The following is a 21,592-nucleotide window of genomic DNA, read 5'->3' on the forward strand; positions in this document are numbered from 1 at the left end:
GGAGGTCGAGCCTGCAGTGAGCCATGATCACGCCACTGCACTCCAGCCTGCGTGTCAGAGTGAGACCCTGTTTCAAAAAAAAAAAGAAAGAAAGAAAAGCCCATGGAGTCATTCCAGTACCTCCCTAAATCAATTCTGCAGACATTTACAAATGTTAAAGCTGAAAACTGAAACTAATCAGTCCCCAAACTAAGGTTTCCATAGCCCTGGCTTTTTCTCAAGGTTATGAGTCGCTTCCTTCAAACCCAAGATGTCTTCTGACCTTATGCAGGTGTCTGAGGAGGGTGAGCTCATCCCACAATGTGAGGGACTACTACCTGTTTGCAGTTGCTGCAAAGTGAGGTGTGTCACAAGATGCAAAAACAGCTGGACACAATTGGGCAAACTTCTTCAGCTAGGAGTATCTCAAGTTCAGGACCCAATGAAGTGGTTCAGTTTCAGACTCATGATAGAAACAGACATCAATCTTCCATTATTAAACCAACTTCAAGCATGTATCAAATGATAAGGCCCATAGAAAGAAAACAGTCATCTCATCTTTGATCAAGTTGAAGGAAGAGAACTTGTGTTCATTCTGTTAAATTCTTACAAGGGTCCAAGGCTGAATCACAAGGTGGGCTCAACTCATATCCTCTAAGATCCCACGTTAGCTAATCAAAGCAGGCTGTTAATAAATCCTGAAAGCAACATCCTTCCCTAATAGCCACAACAACAGTAATAGACCAAAACATCCGAAAGGCTGCTGCAGACAAAGCTTGATGATGGAAGTAAAGGGGGAGGAGGCCCTTTCAGTCATTTACGATAACTCATAAAACTTTAAAAATTAGTTGGACAGAAGTGTTTACAAGTAACTAGAATCATCCCACAGATTTAGCCTCTGATCCTTGTTTTAAGGGGGGGGAAAGTGTTTTTTTCATTGATTTTGGGTGGGAAAAAAATGTAGCTTTTGAGCTCAGTACAATGAACTATTTATCTGGCCTGACAAGGCCAATCAATCTACCCCTGCTGTTTATTATAAGGGGGAGCAGAATACTGGTAGTCTTGATGGGTGGGGGAGGGCCAGAGGCAGCCCTGGGCCTGGTACACAATGCTTCCCTTCAGCTGGAAATTTATGTGAGGCCCAGGTGACCCAGGAGGTCAGGGTGAAACCTCGGACAGAATGAAGATGATTTGTTATGGACTTCATATTTAGAGAATGCCTCCGTGTACTCGGGTCCCACAATCACCGGCAGATTCCATATATAAAATGCCTCAGAGTGAAAGGTTGGCCATAACCAGGCTGCAGGTCCAAGGCAGAAGGCTTTCAAAATGGAATGTAAGGCAGTTAAGCCTCCCTCTGCATTCCAATTTCTCGTGAATGAAAAATTCCATAGGGGAACTGAGAGGCCAGATTTTCAGTGGTGAAGAGATAATCATCTGAAAAATTCTATTCCTTCGTTGATTTAAAGTTCTCAGGTAATTTTACTAAACTCATCCAAATAATTACCTCAATTCCTTACCTTAAGTAATTCCTTCTCTTGTTAAATTAATTAATTACTTTAAATCTCTTATTGACTTGACAAACACCAGAGCTGGCCAAAGAGGCCTTGCCACTGGTCAACGTGTGTACAATTGCCGTGCCTGCAGACCCAAGAGGCAGGCAGAGGAATGGGAGGGCTCCTTCTCATTGGTTTGGAAGTACAGAAAGAAGACACACTGAACTCTAGCTCACCAAATCCAATGAATGCAGGTCTCAGGAGTTTGAGAGCTTATTTGCAAGAACGCAGGAGGCACTTTTGGGCAAGACTGTAGTTTTACAGCAAAGGGCACTTAATTCTTAAAATGGGAAATCCCCTGCTTTGGTAGGATGAATTTAACAAAATAAGAAAAGAAAGAAAATCGTATAGCTGCTAACCAACGTGGGCCTCCAGCCAATATCTGATCTGAATAATTCAAAAAGGGAAATGTAACCCAGGGCAGCTGGAGGCAGTAGAGGAAGAGACAGGAAGGAAGAGAGGCACAAAGCTATGATCAATGGGCAGTTTACTAGACAAATTCTTATCCTGTCTAAATTTTATGAAAGATTAGCTGTTCTTTTTCCCCGTGGTTATGTAAACCTGCCTTCTTTTTTTCTGGTTAATGGAACCCTTTGCTAATCTAGTTCCTGTGCCTCCTTTTGAACAGCTCTCTATTTCTCTTTAAGGAAGTAATAAGCCCCCTAAAAGCTGGCAGCCGAGCACTAACCTACAGGCATGCTCAGCATGTGCCCTGGCTGGTCCGAGGTCGGGGAAAACTGAGGGACCCTAGGGTGCCCACAGTATAAAATTGAGTGAGGTTGTCTCTGCAGTCTTCTATTCTCTCTCACATTATTTCAAACCATTATCACCAAGAGGGGATGGGAGAAAAAACAAAACTCCAACAAGCTGATAGCTGAAAATCTGCCTTGAGATCTCAAAAGAGAGAAAACAAGATTGTTAAAGGTCTTCTGGTCAGACAGATGTGTTAGCTATATCTTTGCATATTCTGCCTCATAAACTCAGACAGGCAGGGTCTGCGCTACGGAGCCTAGCAGTTGGAGAAAGAACTTGATAAGGTTTGCCTTAAATTAAAAGGAGAGTATGGTCAGACACACTGCTCAGGCCTGCACCACAGCATTCTCTAAATTCACCTTTCATCCATAAGAATAGATATGAAAGTGAAATCTAAAGCCCCAGAAAAGTCATCATTTACAAATGTAGTCCACTTTCCCACTGTCAAAAAATATTTTTATTAGTTCCCTTTATTACAGTTACTATACATACAGTCACTTGCCAAGTGTGTGTGTGTATGTGTGTCTCTCCAAAATATATACCAAAAACCAAAAGGACAAACTCTATTCAATTTTTCAGCAATATAAAGTTTGACACAGTTCACCAGAAGTTTCCAGTTTTTGTGTGCAGGGAGGGGACCTCTTTTTCCTTTTCCATACCTCTCTTATTGGTTCTTAAAATCGTTTCAGAAGACAGCAAAGAGTTTCCACTGGGCACTTCGTGCAGGGGCTTTTCTGGAGCTTTGTTGGCGAGAGGGTCTTTCTTCATCTCTTTCTTTATTTCCTGTGAGGACAGATAAAAGGAAAACAAGATTATAGTTTGAAACTTTAGAATGCCTCTTGGACTATCTTAAGCTTCATCTTTCTGGAAATGAACTATAGCAATGCCAACTTAGCATAACATGATGTTTTAAAAACACCATTTTCTGTATTTTTGTAGTTTTCTTACATTTATTAGAGAAGCACCTGGTCCTATAAAATGGAATAAGCCCCAGTATGGTGAGGCGACCTTATGTAACTATGGCCATTCCATGTGATTATAAAGAGAATGAGTGAAACATAAAAGCCACCATACAGCTCTAAGTGACAGCCTGTTCTTGTTAAACAATGACAAGCTTTGGCCAAGCAGACTCACCCCCTTAAAAAGGCTTCTGATTTCTCTTCTTCTCAACAGAGATTTAAAGAAGCATATTCCCAAATTACCATTGTGCTCACAAGGATATTAAACCCAAAAGAAGATGATTCTAATGCATTTATAGTCATCAAGTTCCTCTGCCTTTTCAACTCTCAACAAAGAAAAAAAATAAGGACGGCTTATCACTCTAGATCAGGGGTCAGCAAATGAAAGCTCACCACTCACTTTTGTAAATAAAGTTTCATTAGAACACAACTATACTCAGGCATTTAAGTATTTTGTACGGCTGCTTTCATGCTACACCAGCGGAATTGAGTAGTTGTAACAGAGATCAAAGTCTAAAATATCTGGCCCTTTACAGAAAAAGTTCGCTGACCCCTGCTCTAGGTGGACTTTTAATCAAAGCTCCATTAAGATCTAGATGTCTAAAATCTGATGGCTAATATAATTATTTCAAATTGCTTTAATAATTTACATAATTGTTTTCAAAAGCATTAATAGACCAAGGTAATAGTGACTCACAAAGTGTAAGTCTGTATAGAGGAATTCCCCCCCAAAGGAGCAAGGAGTTTCTAGGCTTGTCTGAATTCATAATCACAGTAACTTGGGGAAAAGTGAAAGCTTAGGGGCTGATCCAAAGCATGGCTGAATGTCAGGAAAAGCTCAAAGATGAGGAATGTGTTCCTTAAAAAGAGCCCATGAGGTAAGAAATGGGGATTGGCTCCCCTCTGAAAGGAACAGAGATGCTAAATAAGGTAGAGGGCCATGATTAGGCCAGAGCAGAGGGCAGAGGCAGAAAGAAAGCAACAAAAGTTTGTCAAAACAATGCCACTCCCCGCAGCTTCCTGCACACGCAAGAGTGTGTTAGTTACCATATCCAATTCCCCAGTTGCTGGCTCTGTTCACAGCAGCCTCACCCCTCTCTTCCTCCCTTACCAGGGCCCCACCGGAAACCAACAACTGGGGCTGGCGCTTTGCTAGGTTGAGCGTTTCAACTGGCGTCCCAGAGGCCTAACTAGGCGAAGCTCAGCCCTAGGCCAACACCGGTACCTCTGCACACCACACAAAGCTGTGTGCGCTCGCATTTATGTACAGGGACACCTACCTCAGCAGCCCCAGCACCTGCTAGAGCAGCAGTTGCTGGGGGTTCCTGTAGCCTCACAGGCAGATGGCATCAGGGGACAATCTGCAAACATTGCCCGCCTGAGCCACATGACAGGATGCTAACTTGGTGATGGCTGCCAGCCTGCTATGGCTCTGAAAGTAAAGACAACAAGTCACCAAGTGGGCTCATTTCCTCACCGGTTGCTTCTCTGGAGGAAAAACAGTTGCTCAAACCTCACTTTCCATCGCAGTGTGGGTATGACTGTGCACGCGCAAATTCCCCACCTAGACACAACGTGGTGCAGTAACACAACAGAGCACAACACCCAACTTTGCCAAGGAGTAATTCAGAGAAAGTCAGTGGGTTGAGGACGACATAGCAAGTGTCTACTTAGCACTAACTGCTAATGGCATGCAGCCGGGGAAGGGTGAGAGAAGCAGCGCCAGCATTGTGAGGCTGGGGTGGTCCCTGGAGAAAGCCTCAGAAGCCATGGTTCTCAAGGCGGCTCACCCTTACTCCCCAATGCTTCAGAGCAGCACATGGGGAGCAGCTGGCTGGGAAGGACTGGTCTGATCAAGAGCAGGTGCTGAAGGGCTGAGAAACTGGCACCAAGAGAGAGGCTGGCCCATAAATTCCAGACTCCATTGTTCCCCCAGTGGTTGTTTACATTTGCCAAATAGAGAAGCTGAATGATAACTGAATTGCTTAAGTTGCTTCTTTAGGTGGGAGCAGGAAGGAGACAAAACCTAAAATATGTCTTGCATTTTTTTCACAGAAACCAATCAGACACATGGCCGTGGCAGTTAATTCTATAGGCTCCCCACCTGGATAACACCCAGGCTCAGTGCAGCCCCATCCAAAGCCAATACCTTCTCTCCCACCTGCCCCTTCTCCCAGGAAAGGGCAGCCTGTCTTGTTTGGTACCCCATCATCCACCCACTTACCCAGAGTAGAAAACTCAGTATTATCCCCCTATCTAAGCAGTCACCCAGTCTGGCTGCATCTACTTTCTCAGTCTCTCTGTTTCTTTCTCATCCTCCTGTAATATCTTAAAAACATAAAGGGGAAAAAACATAAATGCCAAGCAAAGGACTTGAATAGACATTTCTCCAAAGAAAACATACAAGTGGCTAATGAGCACGTGACAAGACGTTCAACATCATTAGTCATTAGGGAAATGCAAATGAAAACCACAATGAAATACCCTTTCGTACCTACTAGGATGGCTAGAATTTTAAAAGAAAACAAGTGTTGATGATGTGGAGAAACTGGAATCTTTGTACATTGCTAATGGCAATGTAAAATAGTGCAGCTCCTGTGGAAAACAGTATGGCAGCTCCTTAGAAAGTTAAATATAGAATTACCACGTGATCCAGCAATTCCACTTCTAGGTATATACTCAAAAGAATTGAAAGCAGGAACTCCAGCAGAATTTAAAGCTTTGCCCCCAAGGCAAACTTGTATGCCAGTGTTTACTGCAGCTTTATACATAATAGCCAAAAGAAGGAAATAACCCAAGTGTCCATTAAGAGATGAATGGATAAACACAATGTGGTTATAGCCACAAAATGGAATATTATACAGCCTCGAAAAGAAATAAAGTTCTGATACATGCTACAACATGGATGAACCTAGAAAACATTATGCTAAGTGAAATAAACCAGACACAAAGGGACAAACACTGTATGATTCCACTTACGTGAAATATCTAGAATAGGCAAATTCATAGAGATAGAAAGTAGATTAGAGGTTACCTGAAAGGTTGGGAGAGGCAGAATGGGGAGTTATTGTTTGATAGTTAAAGGGTTCACTCTGGAGTAGTGAAAATGTTTTGGACATAGATAGTACGGATGGTTGCACAATATTCTAATGTAATTAATGCTACTGACTGTACACTTAAAATAACTAAAATGGTAAATTTTGTGTTACATATATTACCACAATAAAAGGAACAGAAAACCCCCACATGAATAGCAGCTAACATTTGAGTGCTTACCATGTGCCAAACCCTGCTCTAAGAGCTTCACCTAGACTGCAACATTTAATCTACACTATAGCCCTACTCAGACACACACACACACACACACCAAGACCCAGGGGGCTAAGCAAACTTGCTCAAGGTCAAACAAGTAGGAGCCAGAATTGGAACTCAACCTGTCTAGCTTCAGAGCTCATCTCTCTCATTTTTTTTTTTTCTTTTGAGACAGTCTCACTCTGTTGCCCAGGCTGGAGTACAGCAACGTGATCAAAGTTCACTACAACCTCCACTTCCCGGGTTCAGGCAATTGTCATGTCTCAGCTTCCCAAACAGCTAGGATTATGGGCACGTGCCACCTTGCCCAGCTAATTTTCGTATTTTTTAGTAGACACAGAGTTTCGTCACGTTGGCCAGACCGGTCTCAAGCTCCTGACCTCAAGTGATCTACTCAACCTTGGCCTCCCAAAATGCTGGGATTACAGGCAAGAGCTCATCTCTTAACCACTCTTTCCCAGAGTCCTGCCTGGATTATAATCATGTCTTCTTGCCTCCAATCTCTCCCCTCCCAGTTCAGCCTCTACATAATGGACACTCAAATGTCTGCTGTTCTTGTCAGTCCCTACAGAAATCTCCAGTTACTTCCAAAAGACCGCAGGACAAGCTTTCATTCAAACACTTTACAAATTGAACAGCAAACCACAAGTCCCTGTGTACTTGCTTCTGGCTAAAAATATCTGACATGCATGCTGACCCCACAGAATCAATTACCATGCAAATATAAGTTGGGGGGTGGTGCACTGCTTGGACAACACCTTATGTTCACAGAATCCTGGCGTCATGGACTCCTATCCACAGGCTCTAAAAATAGGTGATGATGCTAGCAATAATACAACTGTACACTGGCAAAGGCTTATAAATTAAAGTGCTTTAGCAGCTATTTTTTCACTTGTTCCTAACAACAACACTGTCAGGGGAAAAAAAAAAAACCAACCTGATTTTGCCAAACATACATTTTTATACAATAGTGAGACCCAGTCAGAGAAAATGCAAGACCAGATGAAGGCCACAAAGCTAGCAAGAGGCAGAGCTGGCCACGAGACCAAACTCTGAGCCTTCTAGGCAGAGCTCTCCTGCTACATCTCACCTCCTAAGAAGAATCAGTGGCATGACTACAGGAGGGAGACTGAAAACCACTCAGCCTATGGCTCCAGTGGAAACCTTAGCTTCCCTCCACAATTAAATGATGTAACAGATCACCTTACCTATAAAGCCCAATACTATTAGGCCCAAATCTTTGAAGTCCCTTATTATCCATCCACATAGAAGAGCTCCTTCCTGCAGGGGAGGGTTGGCTTGGAACTAGAGCAACTACTACCTCTGCATAGCTGCCAACAGCCATGTACCTGGAGCTCTCCGAGGTTCTGATCCAGGTCATGGGACTCTGGATTTCCTGGGACTGGGGGTTCCTAGACCCCCAGTCTTTAATCGCAACTTTCCGACCATCAGGCCCGTGTTTTTTACCATTTGTTAAGAACCTGGGTCCTGGCCGGGCGCGGTGGCTCAAGCCTGTAATCCCAGCACTTTGGGAGGCCGAGACGGGCGGATCATGAGGTCAGGAGATCGAGACCATCCTGGCTAACCCAGTGAAACCCTGTCTCTACTAAAAAATACAAAAAATTAGCCGGGCGAGGTGGCGGGCGCCTGTAGTCCCAGCTAGGTGGGAGGCTGAGGCAGGAGAATGGCGTGAACCCGGGAGGCGGAGCTTGCAGTGAGCTGAGATCCGGCCACTGTACTACAGCCTGGGCGACAGAGCCAGACTCCGTCTCAAAAAAAAAAAAAAAAAAAAAAAAGAACCTGGGTCCTATAATCTCAGTAGTAGAGGCCACACCCTGAACCAGAATTACAGACCAGGAGTGTTTATGGAAATGCATACATAACTGCCCACATATATAAATCAGCAATGATTTTGCTTGCTTGAAGACAATATAGAATAGACAGGGTATCAGCAAACCTCTTCAGAAGGCAAAGGAAACCCAGCTTCTCTTTATCTCAAATCTGATCTCTTAACAATGGAAACTCAGCATGTACAATAAAACCGAGGTCATTAATAAGATATCAATGCTGCAAGGACACTTCAGCTATGTCACAAGGACCACTTAAGAAAAGGAAGAGAACTCACACCATTCCCTTCCCAAAAGCATTGTACCAAACAGAGCCTGGGATGGCTCACCCACATTCAGAGACCAAAAAGCCCCAATAATGCCACTCTGGCAAAAATTTTCCACGACGCATTCAGCAGCCTGCAAACAGCAGCCTCGCCGGGCAAACACATGATGTGCATGCAACTGCAAGCTATGCTAGGATGGTCTGCTTTCTGATAAGCTGCGTTGCCTGGATCTGGCTGGCTGCTGAGCCAAGTTGGCTACCTTTTTTCTCTTCTCCCTCCCCCATCCATTTCATGCTTTACAGGTACTGGCAAGTTGGCTGGGTTCAGTGTTAACTCCTTTAAATTAACTGGTCAGTCTGTAACCAAAATACTACACAGTAAAATACCAAAATATGATCAGTTTGGGGGCCCCTCCCTCCTCTCATCCTTTACTTCTTTCACCATTCATAACACAGGTTAAGGCACAGGCTTCACGATGAATGGAGAATGATGCTGTGCATCAGAAAACCAGAACTAGTACTACGTCATCATTTATCAGAGGTGTGACCTTGGGGGCAATACTTAAAGTCTCCATGCAGCCCTTTTGACATCTGTAAAAGAGGTCTAACAATAAACACACGATCCAAGAGGTGTCTTCAGGATCAAAGAGTGAATTAGAGAGTAGTATACAAATTGATTATCTACTCTCATTATTAAATAGCAAATACTATTTTAAAAAGAACTATACATAACAACACAGATGAAATTCACAGTCATAATGTTGAATGACAGAAGCCAGACACAAAAGATTATATACTGTATGATTCCAATTATGTGAAACCCAACAATAGGCAAAATTAATCATTGGTGAGAGATCTCAGAACAGCAGTTACCCTTGGGGAGGCGTGCAAGGGAGCCTCCTGGGAGGATGAAAATGTCCTATAACGAAGGCTGGGTGATGGTTACACAGGTGTACACAGACCAAAATATTCATTGAACTGTACTTCTAAGACCTCTGCACTTCACTGTATGCAATTTCAACTTAAAAGAACACCACAGATGCTTAAACTGAAAGAAGATAGATTCTTTTAAATTGAAATATACTGATATTTCGTCCTGGGAGGTCAGAAATACACAAAGCTAGTGCTTGGGTATTTTAATGTTCATCTCAGGTGGTGAGATGTTTTCTGGGATCAACATCAATGGGGCAGGTGGTTGGAATGTGCCAGATGCACTCTATGGAGTGGGTAAGCCACGCGTGTCTCATCTCACCTATCCAATCAGATGAATGGATCTGTTCCCAAGAGGGCATCCTTGTTCTCCACCTCAGCTGTTTTCCCCCTATCTTGCCAGATTTCCCTCTCTCCTATCACCAACAGTATTGGCACACAGAGCTGGCTGGGGCCACGGACACCAGGGAAAGCTGGGCACCACCCTGACCTGCCCAGAATGCTGGTCCTGGTACTTCTCTCTGCATTCGAAGAGCTGAGTGAGGTTAGGCAGAGCCCCCTTGGCTTAGGGTGGAAGCAGGGCAGGGAAAACAGACATCATTCATCAGCCTGCCCTCAATCCTGCTCTATTTCTTTCTGGAGGAAAGGCTTCCTTTAGACCCAGACGTAGCTGTGGGATCACAGCTGTGCCCCCTGCACTAGTTCATAGAAAACCATTTTGCAAAATTACCACTGGCAGGCGATTTTTAAAAATCACTAAAAACAAACACTTATACCAAATCTACTGATCAAGAGAGCTTTGAATAGACACAGAATCCTAGAATAGCACATTGCTCCCCCACATGCAAGTCTCTCCCCTGACCCCACCCCGCCCCAAGCAAAAGGCAAGTTTGAGGAACAGCTGCCCCGTGAGTATGTTCCCTTTGTGCAGAGACTGTGCCTTCCCAGTATTTAGCTGTCTTCACAAAAGGCTGGTCTGTCTCAGAACACCTGGGAAGACACAGCAAGTATTCTGAGAGTATGGCAGACTACCAAGGGGAGCTTCAGCTGTAGCTATAAGATTCTGTTTCTTTAAAAAATATATCTGATTACCACGATAAAAGAAAATACCCATGCTATCAAACCACCAAGTGCACCAACTTCATTAGAGAGAACTGTAAAGAAGAAAAAAAATATATAAAGTAAATATAGCAAAATATGAGGATTTAATAAAGCAAGGGTGGTGGGCACATAGGTATTTGTTATATGCTTTAAATATTTCATAATTTGCCCTAAAATTACATAGCGAAACCATGTTGATGTTCTCACACCACAATGGCTTTCTCATACTTACAAAATATGCTGATGCTCAGAAAAGTGCTTTGATATATACTGATAAATATTCCAATGGTATTTTCAGCTCAAAGCTAACAAGGAAATTTCAAGAAATGTAACAGGTCTATTGCTGTGTTCTATGTCAATCTTTAACTGCACATTTGCAATATCATATACTTGCAGTATTATCTCCCAAGAATCACTGATAACACGAATAGGAAAATAACAAGAACATGAGAACAAAAGCAAGAAGCTCTTGACCTGCAGTAAAGGGATGAACACTATAAAGACCACAACAAGTGACAGACACTGGACAAAAATGAACGGCTACCTTTGTGTCCCAAAGAGATAATGTTGCTTCCTGATGTACAGTGTAATTACTTGCATGATTGTTGGTGCCTTTATGTTTGCCCATACCCCACTAAACATCTAGATTATTACCACTGGATCAAAGGGTGTCAATATCAACCAGTTGTTTGGACACTTAAAAAATATCTATCAGATGAATGACCAATTTAGTAGACTGTTATGGGCAAGACGGCTATCTACAGATGAAATAGAGTATTTTCTTTTTTTTGGTGGGGGGGAGGGAGGAGTCTTGCTCTATCATAACCTCTGCCTCTTGGGTTCAAGCGATTCTCCTGTCTCAGTCAGCCTAGCAGCTGGGATTACAGGCACTCACCATCACATCCAGCCAATTTTTGTATTTTTAGTAAAGACCAAGTTTCACCATGTTGGCCAGGCTGGTCTCGAACTCCCGACCTCAAGTGATCAGAGGCAGAATATTCTCAATTGAGCCCAAAGCTGCAACAACATGGAGATCTGTATCATCCCTATAAAGATACGACTGGATCACCATCAACTTCTCACCTTACAAGATGCAGATCAGGCTTAGGAGCAGAGGGAAGAAGATAATACAGTAAGAAAATTCATGTAGTCCCTAACTTTTTTTAAAAAAAACAAGCAATACTTATTTCTTTAACTGGGAATCTTAGACATTCAAAATGAATTTACTCATTTAAAAATTAAACCTTTAAAGCATTAGAAGAAAATAAAGAATGTTTCTACAATCTCAGAAAGGCAAAAAAAAATTAACACTTTGACACAGAATTTAGAAGGCGGAAAAGAAAGGGTCAATAAATTACAGAATGGCAGGCGCGGTGGCTCACGTCTGTAATCCCAGCACTTTGGGAGGCCAAGGCAGGCGGATCACAAGGTCAGGAGTTCGAGACCAGCCTGGCCAACATGGTGAAACCCTGTCTCTACTAAAGATACAAAAACTTATCAGGGTGTGGTGGCGCGTGCCTCTAATCCCAGTTGCTTGGGAGGCAGAGGCAGGAGAATCGCTTGAACCCAGGATGCGGAGGTTGCAGTGAGCCAAGATTGCGCCATCGGACTCCAGTCTGGGTGACAGGTCGAGACTCTGTCTCAAAATAAATAAATAAATAAATAAATAAAAATTACAGAAAGCTAAGAATATAACATAGCAAACAGCAACAACGACAAAATTCATCAACGAAGACAAAAGACAAACTAGGGGAATGTTGCCTCTTCTATAGAGAGAGCTCCTTCTACAAAGTATCAACAAAAAGATCAATAACCCAACAAAAAAATAGCAAAGGACAGGTCACACAAGAAAGAAAAACGTGACTCAAACATACAAAAAGATGCTTAACTGCATTCACAATGAGAGAAGAGAGACAGACCCCCTCATATTGTTTTACGCTCAGAAAAAGAAAGAGAAGCAAAACTAAATGCAGGTAGCCCAGCGCCTAGGAACCAGACCTGAAACCAGGCCTGGGCCTGCCTGACCTAAGCCTGGTAGTTAAAGATCGACCCCTGACCTAACCGGTTTTGTTATCTACAGATTCCAGACATTGTATGAAAAGGCATTGTAAAAATCCCTGTCCTGTTTTGTTTCATTCTGATCACCGGTGCATGCAGCCCTCAGTCACATACCCCCTGCTTGCTCAATCGATCACAACCCTCTCACGCGCACCCCCTTAGAGTTGTGAACCCTTAAAAGGGACAGGAATTGCTCAGTCAGGGAGCTTGGCTCTTGAGACAGCAGTCTTGCCAATGCTCCCGGCCGAATAAACCACTTCCTTCTTTAACTCCGTGTCTGAGGAGTTTTGTATGCGGCTCGTCCTGCTACAACGAGAGAAATGAAAATTACAGTGGTATTCCTGTACAATGATGCCCGACAGTGCTCAGTACACAGAAGGACCCTGTATCATTCTGGCTATTTTCTCATACCTAGAATTGTAGCATTTACATACTGTATTATAATAATGTTTACATGTGTCCTTGCACTAGAATCTGGCTCTCTCAGAATACTGTCTGTTTTCACAGCACGTGGCATAGTGCCTGGCACACAGCTGGTCCTCTCAAAGAATGGGGGCTATGAGGACCCCAAGAACAAACCTCTCCAGAATTTGACAGTTTAGGGAAGGACGTACCTAATTTTTAAATTGCAATGAGATATTTTTATTTGTCAGATTGTCAACAGTAAAAAAAATTGATAACGTCAGCAAGGGTGTAGGGAAAGAAAGCCTCATATACTTTCTAAGGAGAGTATAAATTGATAAATTTGTACAACCTCTGTGGGAGGCAACTTGACAACTGATTATCAAAAATTTAAATGTCTGTGCCTTTTGACTCAGTATTTCTACTCCTAGGAATTTAAACTACATATATACTTGTACACGTGCAAAACAGCATATGTACAAGATTAATCGTTACAGTATTGCTTAAATTAGCAAAAGACTGAAAGAACATAAATGTGTATCAGTAGACAGCAGCTGATGAATGGCCATAAATCAATCCCATGCAACACTCTCCAAGACTGAAGCCAGTCTGTATGTACCAAGAAAGACAATCACCAAGACATGTTGCTAGGTTTAAAGAAAAAAAAAAAAAGCCTAACGTATGCTAGCATTTGTATACATTTGTATGTAAAGAAGCCACACACAATAAACTGATAACTGAGGCTGCCTCCAGGGAGGGGAACCAGGTGGCCGAGGGACAGGGAAAGCATATATTTTGTCCCTTTTAGCTGGCACCATATGCTTGTGTTAGCTATTCAAAATTTTAATTAACTTAAACATTGAGTAATTGAATTATGTTTACTATTTCCTGATCATTAAACTATTGACTGCTACCTTTTTTTTTTTTTTGCAAACAAGTGTGAACGGAAAATAAATCCTGGGGTCTCAAAATCACTAAGCTAAAAGAAAAAGTCAAACTGGGAACTGAGTCATGCAAACCTGCCTCCCCTTTTGGTTCCTAAATACAATGGCTACAAGATGAAAAGCTACATGCCTACCCCACATTTTACCCACAAAGAAATTCCTAGTGAGCTCCAAGGTCTTTACCCTAAGGTGTTTCTGTTAAGATTTCACCATGGCAATGTAAATTGATAGCTTATCTTTATGGGTCGCCCCGCTCACCAGACACAAATGCATATCTGATTGCTCTCCTGCCCCATTTTGTCTATGTTATCTTATGTAAAAACGCAGATTTCCTGCATTTTTCCTCTGCCCCATTTGTCTATATTATGTTATGTTAAAAAAAAAAAATGCAGATTTACCAAGCCAAAGGCATGAATAACTATTTTTCCCTACCCTCCTCTTACATGAAAATTGTATACTTCTGAATATCCCACACTTTCCCCTTTAAGTTTGGGAGCCCTCAAAATCATCTTCAGAGGAAGGCATAGGACCTGTCTCTCAGGTGCGTGTCCTTAACTTTGGCAAATAAACTTCCTAAAATGAATGAGACTTGTCTCGTCATTTTTCTCGACTGACACAAGAAGAAGTTGACACTGCCCCAATAAGAGTTTAGCTATATAATTTCCACTACCGGTTTTAAAGATCCAACAGTGTATGCTAACATATACAAAAGATTTATACAAAGCTCTCCAGTCTATACATTTCATTAAGCAGAGGAGATAGGAAAGTTAAGATGTGGAGAAAATCAGGCAAAACCCAATAATCAATGTTTCTTTTCAATTATATGATATAAAGTTCAAGATTCAAGGCCAGGGGCAATTGCTCACACCTGTAATCCCAGCACTCTGAGAGGCCAAGGTGGGCAGATTACCTGAGGGCAGGAGTTCCAGACCAGCCTGGCCAACATGGTGAAACTCCGTCTCTACTAAAAACACAAAAAAAGTAGCCAGGTGTGGTGGCACGCGTCCGTAAACCCAGCTACTCGGGAGGCTGAGGCAGGATAATTGCTTGAACCCTGGAAGTGGAGGTTGCAGTGAACTGAGATCGCACCACTGCACTCCGGCCTGGGTCACAGAGTGAGACCTCGTTTCAAGAAAAAAAAAAAAAAAGATTCTTGAAATGCAAGAATAACTAAGGGCATGACAATCAAGAAAAATAAAATGCATATAAAGAGGCAACATTAAATCTTATTGATGATAAGTTTATCATGGGTAGGATCCAGCTTTCTTTGGGGTCCAGAGTACAAGTAAAAAGAGCTAAACAGTTTGGTTAATTATGTTCTAAAAGGTTAATTACACGATCTCAAATTGAGTCCCCTAAGGGATGGGCATTTTTCCCACCAAAGTCTCCTCTGGAAAAATTTTTAAATGTTTCTTGCTACATCATACCTAGTCCATGAAACAGTACCCCCAACACAGGAACTGTTAAATCACGTGCTAGATAAAAAGCTTGCTCTTGGAGGAGAAAAAAGAGGAAGCAATATCCAAGGTCCAACGGCCATTTCTGCTGTCTTTTTAACAGCTTTGATGATGAGTAAGAGCCTGTCACAGTGCCCTCACCCACTGGGCTGTAAGCATGGGTCCTTACGTCTAGCCCCAAGAGTCAGGAATAGGCCTCATTCAGTGTTTCACTCCCAGGCATTCAATGAATGTTAGCCATTATCATTAGTTCTATCATTCTTTTAACAGTGTGCCACTATAAATGAAAGCATTTATAGTCACAATTGCCTGCAAGACTAATAGTCTAACAGAAAAAAATTTAAGTGCACTAGGATCTTTTAAATACAAAAAGAAATGGAATCGCATCTTCATTTCCCTATGTCTTATGGTATTAGCTCGCCATTATGAAGAGTATTCCACGAACAAGGTACTTTTCTAAGGCTTTACTTGGCATAACACATTTAATGCTCACAACCACATTAAGGGATGGGGCCATTATTATTTGTATTTGACAGATAGGGGAAAGTAGGTCCCAAGAGGGGGTGAGAACACAGGCAAGAAGGGGCTGGGTGAGGAATGACCCCGGGTGGTCCTATGGCCATGTCCCCATTCCTTCACTCCCTAAGACTGTTCTTGCTCTGAAAGGCCAGTCTCCAGAAAGTGCCATTTAAAAGAGGAGAGACAAGGAAAATGACTTTAGTATAAACTTTTGGCAGCAACCAGCATGAGGGCCAATGATTTGAAAGCCAAGCCCAAGTCAAGAAAATCTTGAATTTTTAACAAACAAAAAAGCACCTGTTTACTGGTTGTTGAAAGAATGTTTATACACATTTATATCCAGGATAACTCGATTGTCAAGAATAAATTATTCCAAGCCCGTGACAAAACAATGCCATTTCATGCTCATTTCCTGATTAAAGCTTTTAGACAGCTGGGCATTTTCATTTCTTAGAGCTGTAGGGAGCTATGCAAATTTCCACGCAGCAACTCCAAGATCATTAATCTACGGAAGGCATGTGCTAATAGAATATTGGATTTTACATTGTTTCAGTGGAGAAGAGGAGGGGTGGGTTAATCTAATTACCCTATGTGTGGTCACCTGACTGTGGCTAACAAAAAGATCAAATGCTAAACTGTACAATCAGCAGCAAATTCCTAAGTAATGAAGCATTTCACATCACAAAAGGAATGGGAGGAGGAGGATGACATTCTTACAGTGCTTGAAACCAAATACTGTAGCAATAAAAATAATCACAGCAAGTTTAGACAAATGATAGGCAGGGCATTTTAATTACCATAAGGAGCTATAAATCGGTGTTGGTCTCTCTCTCTCTCTCTCTCTCTCTCTCTCTCTCTCTCTCTCTCTCTCGACACATGCACACACACACACACACACACACACACACACAATAAAATTTGGCTGGGGGCGGAGGCTCACACCAGTAATCCCAGCACTTTGGGAGGCCAAGGTGGGTGGATCACAAGGTCAGGAGATTGAGACCATCCTGGCTAACACGGTGAAACCCCGTCTCTACTAAAAATATAAAAAATAAGCTGGGCATGGTGGTAGGCGCCTGTAGTTCCAGCTACTCAGGAGGCTGAGGCAGGAGAATGGCATGAACCCGGGAGACAGAGCTTGCAATGAGCTGAGATCACACCACTGCACTCCAGCCTGGGCAACAGAGTGAGACTCTGTCTCTAAATAAATAAATAAATAAATAATAAAACTGTAAGGTATTTCTAGAGAGAAGGATGGCTACCTAGAGCTCAAGTTGTCAGGAACCAGACACAAGTGGGAATCGAGAATTGGACTCACCCTATAACCATGAGCATGCATCTGGCATGTGTCACTCATGGCATGGTACTGTTATTCCTTCTTCCAGTAAGGAGCAGCTAGATTAGAAAAGGCAGCAGCCTGGCCCAAGCAGCTGACACTTCAATTCCTGGTTCTGATACCGCTGAGGGCGTAACCTCGGTGCCTCAGTTTTGTTAGTTTGTCAAACCATTCTGAAGATTAAATAAGGTCTTGTGAATAATGGCACAGCCTCTGGGTCCCAGGATTCTCTGGCTCCATCAGTAGGAGGGAGAACCCCACCTGCCAACAGACACGGGCCAGGGGCTAAGAAGGGATAGTTGAATGCTAAAAGGAAAAACTTTTTAGTATGCAACTCCTAATGTGGTTGGTTTTGAAGAAATTTCAAAAAATTTACTTCCGTGCACTGGCTCCCTCAGAAGGCTACTGGAGGGTGCATTCCACCAAGTCAAGTGAGTAAAACAAGAAAGAGAAGGATGCAGGATCCAGGACAGTCAATGAGAGAGAGGAGGCGGGGGAGGTGTGATGGGAATTTCCTGGCTGACAGCTGGGCAGCAGAGTGGAACAGGAGGTTGGAAGGCTCTGGTGTTTTTCCAGGAGAGGGAGAAGAAGAGAGGTAGAGAGGGGGAAGGGGAGGGGCGAGAAGAAAAGGGGGAGGAGGGAGAGGGGAAGAGAGGGGGAAGAGAGAGAGGGAGAGGGAGGTAGGGGTGAGAGAGGGAGGGAGAGAGAGAGAAGAGAGGAAGTAGGGGAGAGAGAGAGGGAGGGACGAAGAAGAAGGAAGGACGGGGGTGGGGAGGGAGGGGGGAGAGAGAGAGAGAGGAAAGGAGGGAGAGAGAGGAAGACAGAGAGAAAACAAAAAGCTATATATGGAAATTAGTTATAGTATATTCTTGCTTCAATATTCAATATCAACATTGCTACATTAATGAAAACATTAAGTACAGATTAAAGCAAAACCTGAGATATGTGCATACAGAAAAAAGCTGAAGTCCTCAACTACCATGAGAGTTAAGAGATCATATCTAGAATTGACAAACCAAGAGAGCAGCAATGAATATTATTCAGAAGCACAGCAGCAAATAGAAGAAGCAACAGCTAGAACTGAAGAACGACTGCCTCCTAGAAGATAAGGACACAAAGAGAAGGGACAAGAGGCTGCAGGGTACTCACACATCTTTTAGCACCATATGACTTTCAAAACTGTGTGTGGGTAACCACTCAAAAATTAATAATTAAAGATATACATGTTCATTCCAAAAAATAAATAACAAAAGGGGTAGGGAGCAAAGGATAAAGGTGGCCCATCCCCCAGTGAAATCCCATTCCTCCTCCTCTGGGAACCATTAATGAGGGGGGTGTGCGTGTGTCCATCCCTACTTGTTTTTAAACACAAATGGACTCTTTGTGTTATACTGTAACTTGCTTTCTTCAACTTAACAATGCATCTTAGACATCTTCTCTATCAGTTAGAGCTTTGTCCCTCTTCCTCATAGCTGCACAGAATCCAACTGTAGGATAGACCAGTATCAAAAGGGACAGTCTGGTTGTGTCTGGAAGTAGATTTTGGAACATGGATGTGAAACTGCCTTTGCGAAAATTATAACTGAGGAAATTATGACAATGAAAGAGATCAGACTTAACCGACTCCATCTTTCTTCTAACCTTTAAGCTGTCCTTGTTCGTTCCTGGGCGTAGGCTGAACTAACCTTGGAAAGGAATTTAGTTTATGGTTTGCCTCCAAAACAAAATTGATAATAGCCCTTTCCAGAAAAGACCCTCTTCTTGCCTGGGGACCAGTATGCCTTTGGAGGGCTAAGAAATTAGCTGCAAGATTAGAAATTACAGTTTAGGGGTCATGCAGCTCCTGGCAAGAGTCTGACCCTCCCCAAATTGCTCCTGGGGATAACATCACTACTGTAAAACCTAAGATCAACGCTTGAGATATTTTGCAGACCCTGTACTAGATCAGCTGACACCATCCAGACTGGTAAACTGCCTCAACCAGTTCTGCGATCCCACCTAGGAACATAAGATAGCAAGAAAACCTAACTTTGACCCCCCCACTATAATTCCATCTCCAACCTGATCTGAATCAGCACTACTCACTTTCCAAGCCCTACCTGCCAAATTATCTTTTAAAATTCCAATTCCTTGAGTAATAATAAAACTCTGGTCTCCCACACAGCCAGCTCTGCAGGAATTACTCTTTCTCCACTGCAATTCCCGTCTTGATAAATCAGCTCTGTCTAGGCAGCAGGCAAGGTGAACCAAGTGAGCTGCGTGTTTGTCACCATACCATAGATGAAGGGACAACAGTTGTCCTCACTGGCTCTTCTGAAATGCTGATGGAAAAAAGATTTGTGGCACAGCAAACTATGGCTGTTTCTGAGATCTGGCAAAATCTCCCTTGCCATTTAGACCACTGGAAACCTGGGAGTGGAGATTGCTGTCTGGGATATACCTTGTATATATACCTCATCTGCTCCTGCCTGAGGCAATCTCCTTTCTAAATTTCTGTATCCTTGGCTGATTAAATGGGTAACTTATTTGAATTTTGCTGGGTGGGAGACAGTTCTCTTCTCACAGAACTATAACCCACATGAAACCATCCAGTTGTCTCAAGTCCTCTGCAAGTACAAACAACACTACATTGAGCATCACTGTGCCTATAACTCTGCACATATACCACAAAGGTAACTGAGGGACAAATTCCCTAGAGTGAAATTCCAGGTCAACAACTTGGTGCATCCTTACTTTTAGCAGATTAAAAAAAAAATAGGCAAAATATTTATCAATTACATTCCCACCAATAGCATGGAAGAGAGCTGATTTCCCCATACTACTTTTAAATATCTTCATTTTTGCCAATCTGATAACAGAAGATGATATTTAATTTGCATTTCTTTAATTAGTAGAAAATAAGGTTGAACAGCTTTCCATATGCTTACCATTATCCATTTGTCTTTTTCTGTGATGAGCTTACTCATGTCTTTTGTCAATTCTCCTACACAGCATCCTGCCTTTTTTCCCTCTCATTTCTAATAGCTCTCCGTATATAAAAGAAGTACCCCTGGGGCTGTCATACATGTTGCAGAATTTACCTGTTTGTCGTTTGTCTATTTATTCTATTAATTCTATCTCTGTCCATACAGAAGTCTCTAATTTCTATGTAGTAAAATCAATCAATCTTTTCCCTTAGGTCTTTCAGATTTCTGACATGATTGCGAAGGCCTTCCCACTCAAAGATTATTTTAAAAGTACAAAATAGGCGGGGCGCAGTGGCTCATGCCTGTAATCCCAGCACTTTGGGAGGCCAAGGTGGGCAGATCTCTTGATGTAAGAAGTTCAAGACCAGCCTGGGTAACATGGTGAAACCCTGTCTCCACAAAAAATACAAAAATTAGCTGGGCACGGTGGCATGCACCTGTAGTCCCAGCTACTCAGGAGGCAGGAGGACCACCTGAGCCCAGGAGGTGGAGGGTGCAGTGAGCTGAGATTGCACCGCTGCATTCCAGCCTGGGTGACAGAGCAAGACTCTGTCTCAAAAAAAAAAGAAGTACAAAATACCCATTTTTTCTAATAATTTTAATGCACATTATTAGAAGGCCTCTCATTCTCCATCTGCTCCTGCTTCAAAAAAAGAAACACCCAGAAGCCCAATTTAGAATAACTCATATGGGGAATTACAAGGCCCTGATTTTAGGAGCCTGGTTTCCAAAGCTTAGGTTTGAGGGTGAGGAAGCATTTCAGAGTGGGAAATGCCCACTGATCACAGCTAACACAGGAATTTCTTCATTTGTGCTTATAAATATCTGCCTTTATTTCGCTTAAAGAGAAATAATGTTAACAAACAGGTTAACAGGTCATGACTAAATTTGGTCATTTCTTCTCAAAACAGACTGCCCATCTACCAACAACAGGATCCATATTTCCCCTGGCTCTGACCCCTGTCTGGGTTCTATAAGCACTCCTGACTCTACTCCATCATGGGACCTGGCAACAAATACCCAGAGGCCCCCAGAAGTGACACTAAAACCTTGAGGACACTATTCCTTAGCAGCCCCACAATGACAGAGAAGGGAAATGTTTTCTAAAAAACCTTTTCCTAGGTTTAATCCTTATGACTTCTAGGACACAGCATCAGGGGAACAGAAGAAAAGGTGATGGTGCATTATCATTAAATCTTTTAGCCAAA

General features: G+C 42.6%; 1 protein-coding gene across 9 annotated transcripts in view; it reads right to left on the reverse strand.

Annotated features, from left to right (window-relative positions):
* SH3KBP1 (SH3 domain containing kinase binding protein 1) overlaps positions 1 to 21,592 on the reverse strand; it is a 357,800-nt gene that overhangs the window by 218,461 nt on the left and 117,747 nt on the right. For all 9 annotated transcript variants that reach the window (XM_025372230.1, XM_025372226.1, XM_025372227.1 and 6 more), the window contains one exon: positions 2,948 to 3,071. In XM_025372230.1, coding sequence (XP_025228015.1) covers positions 2,948 to 3,071 — 124 coding nt within the window. The remainder of the gene's footprint in view (positions 1 to 2,947; positions 3,072 to 21,592) is intronic.

The sequence above is a fragment of the Theropithecus gelada genome, chromosome X (genome assembly GCF_003255815.1).
Source record: "Theropithecus gelada isolate Dixy chromosome X, Tgel_1.0, whole genome shotgun sequence".
In the NCBI taxonomy this organism is placed as follows: Eukaryota; Metazoa; Chordata; class Mammalia; order Primates; family Cercopithecidae; genus Theropithecus; species Theropithecus gelada.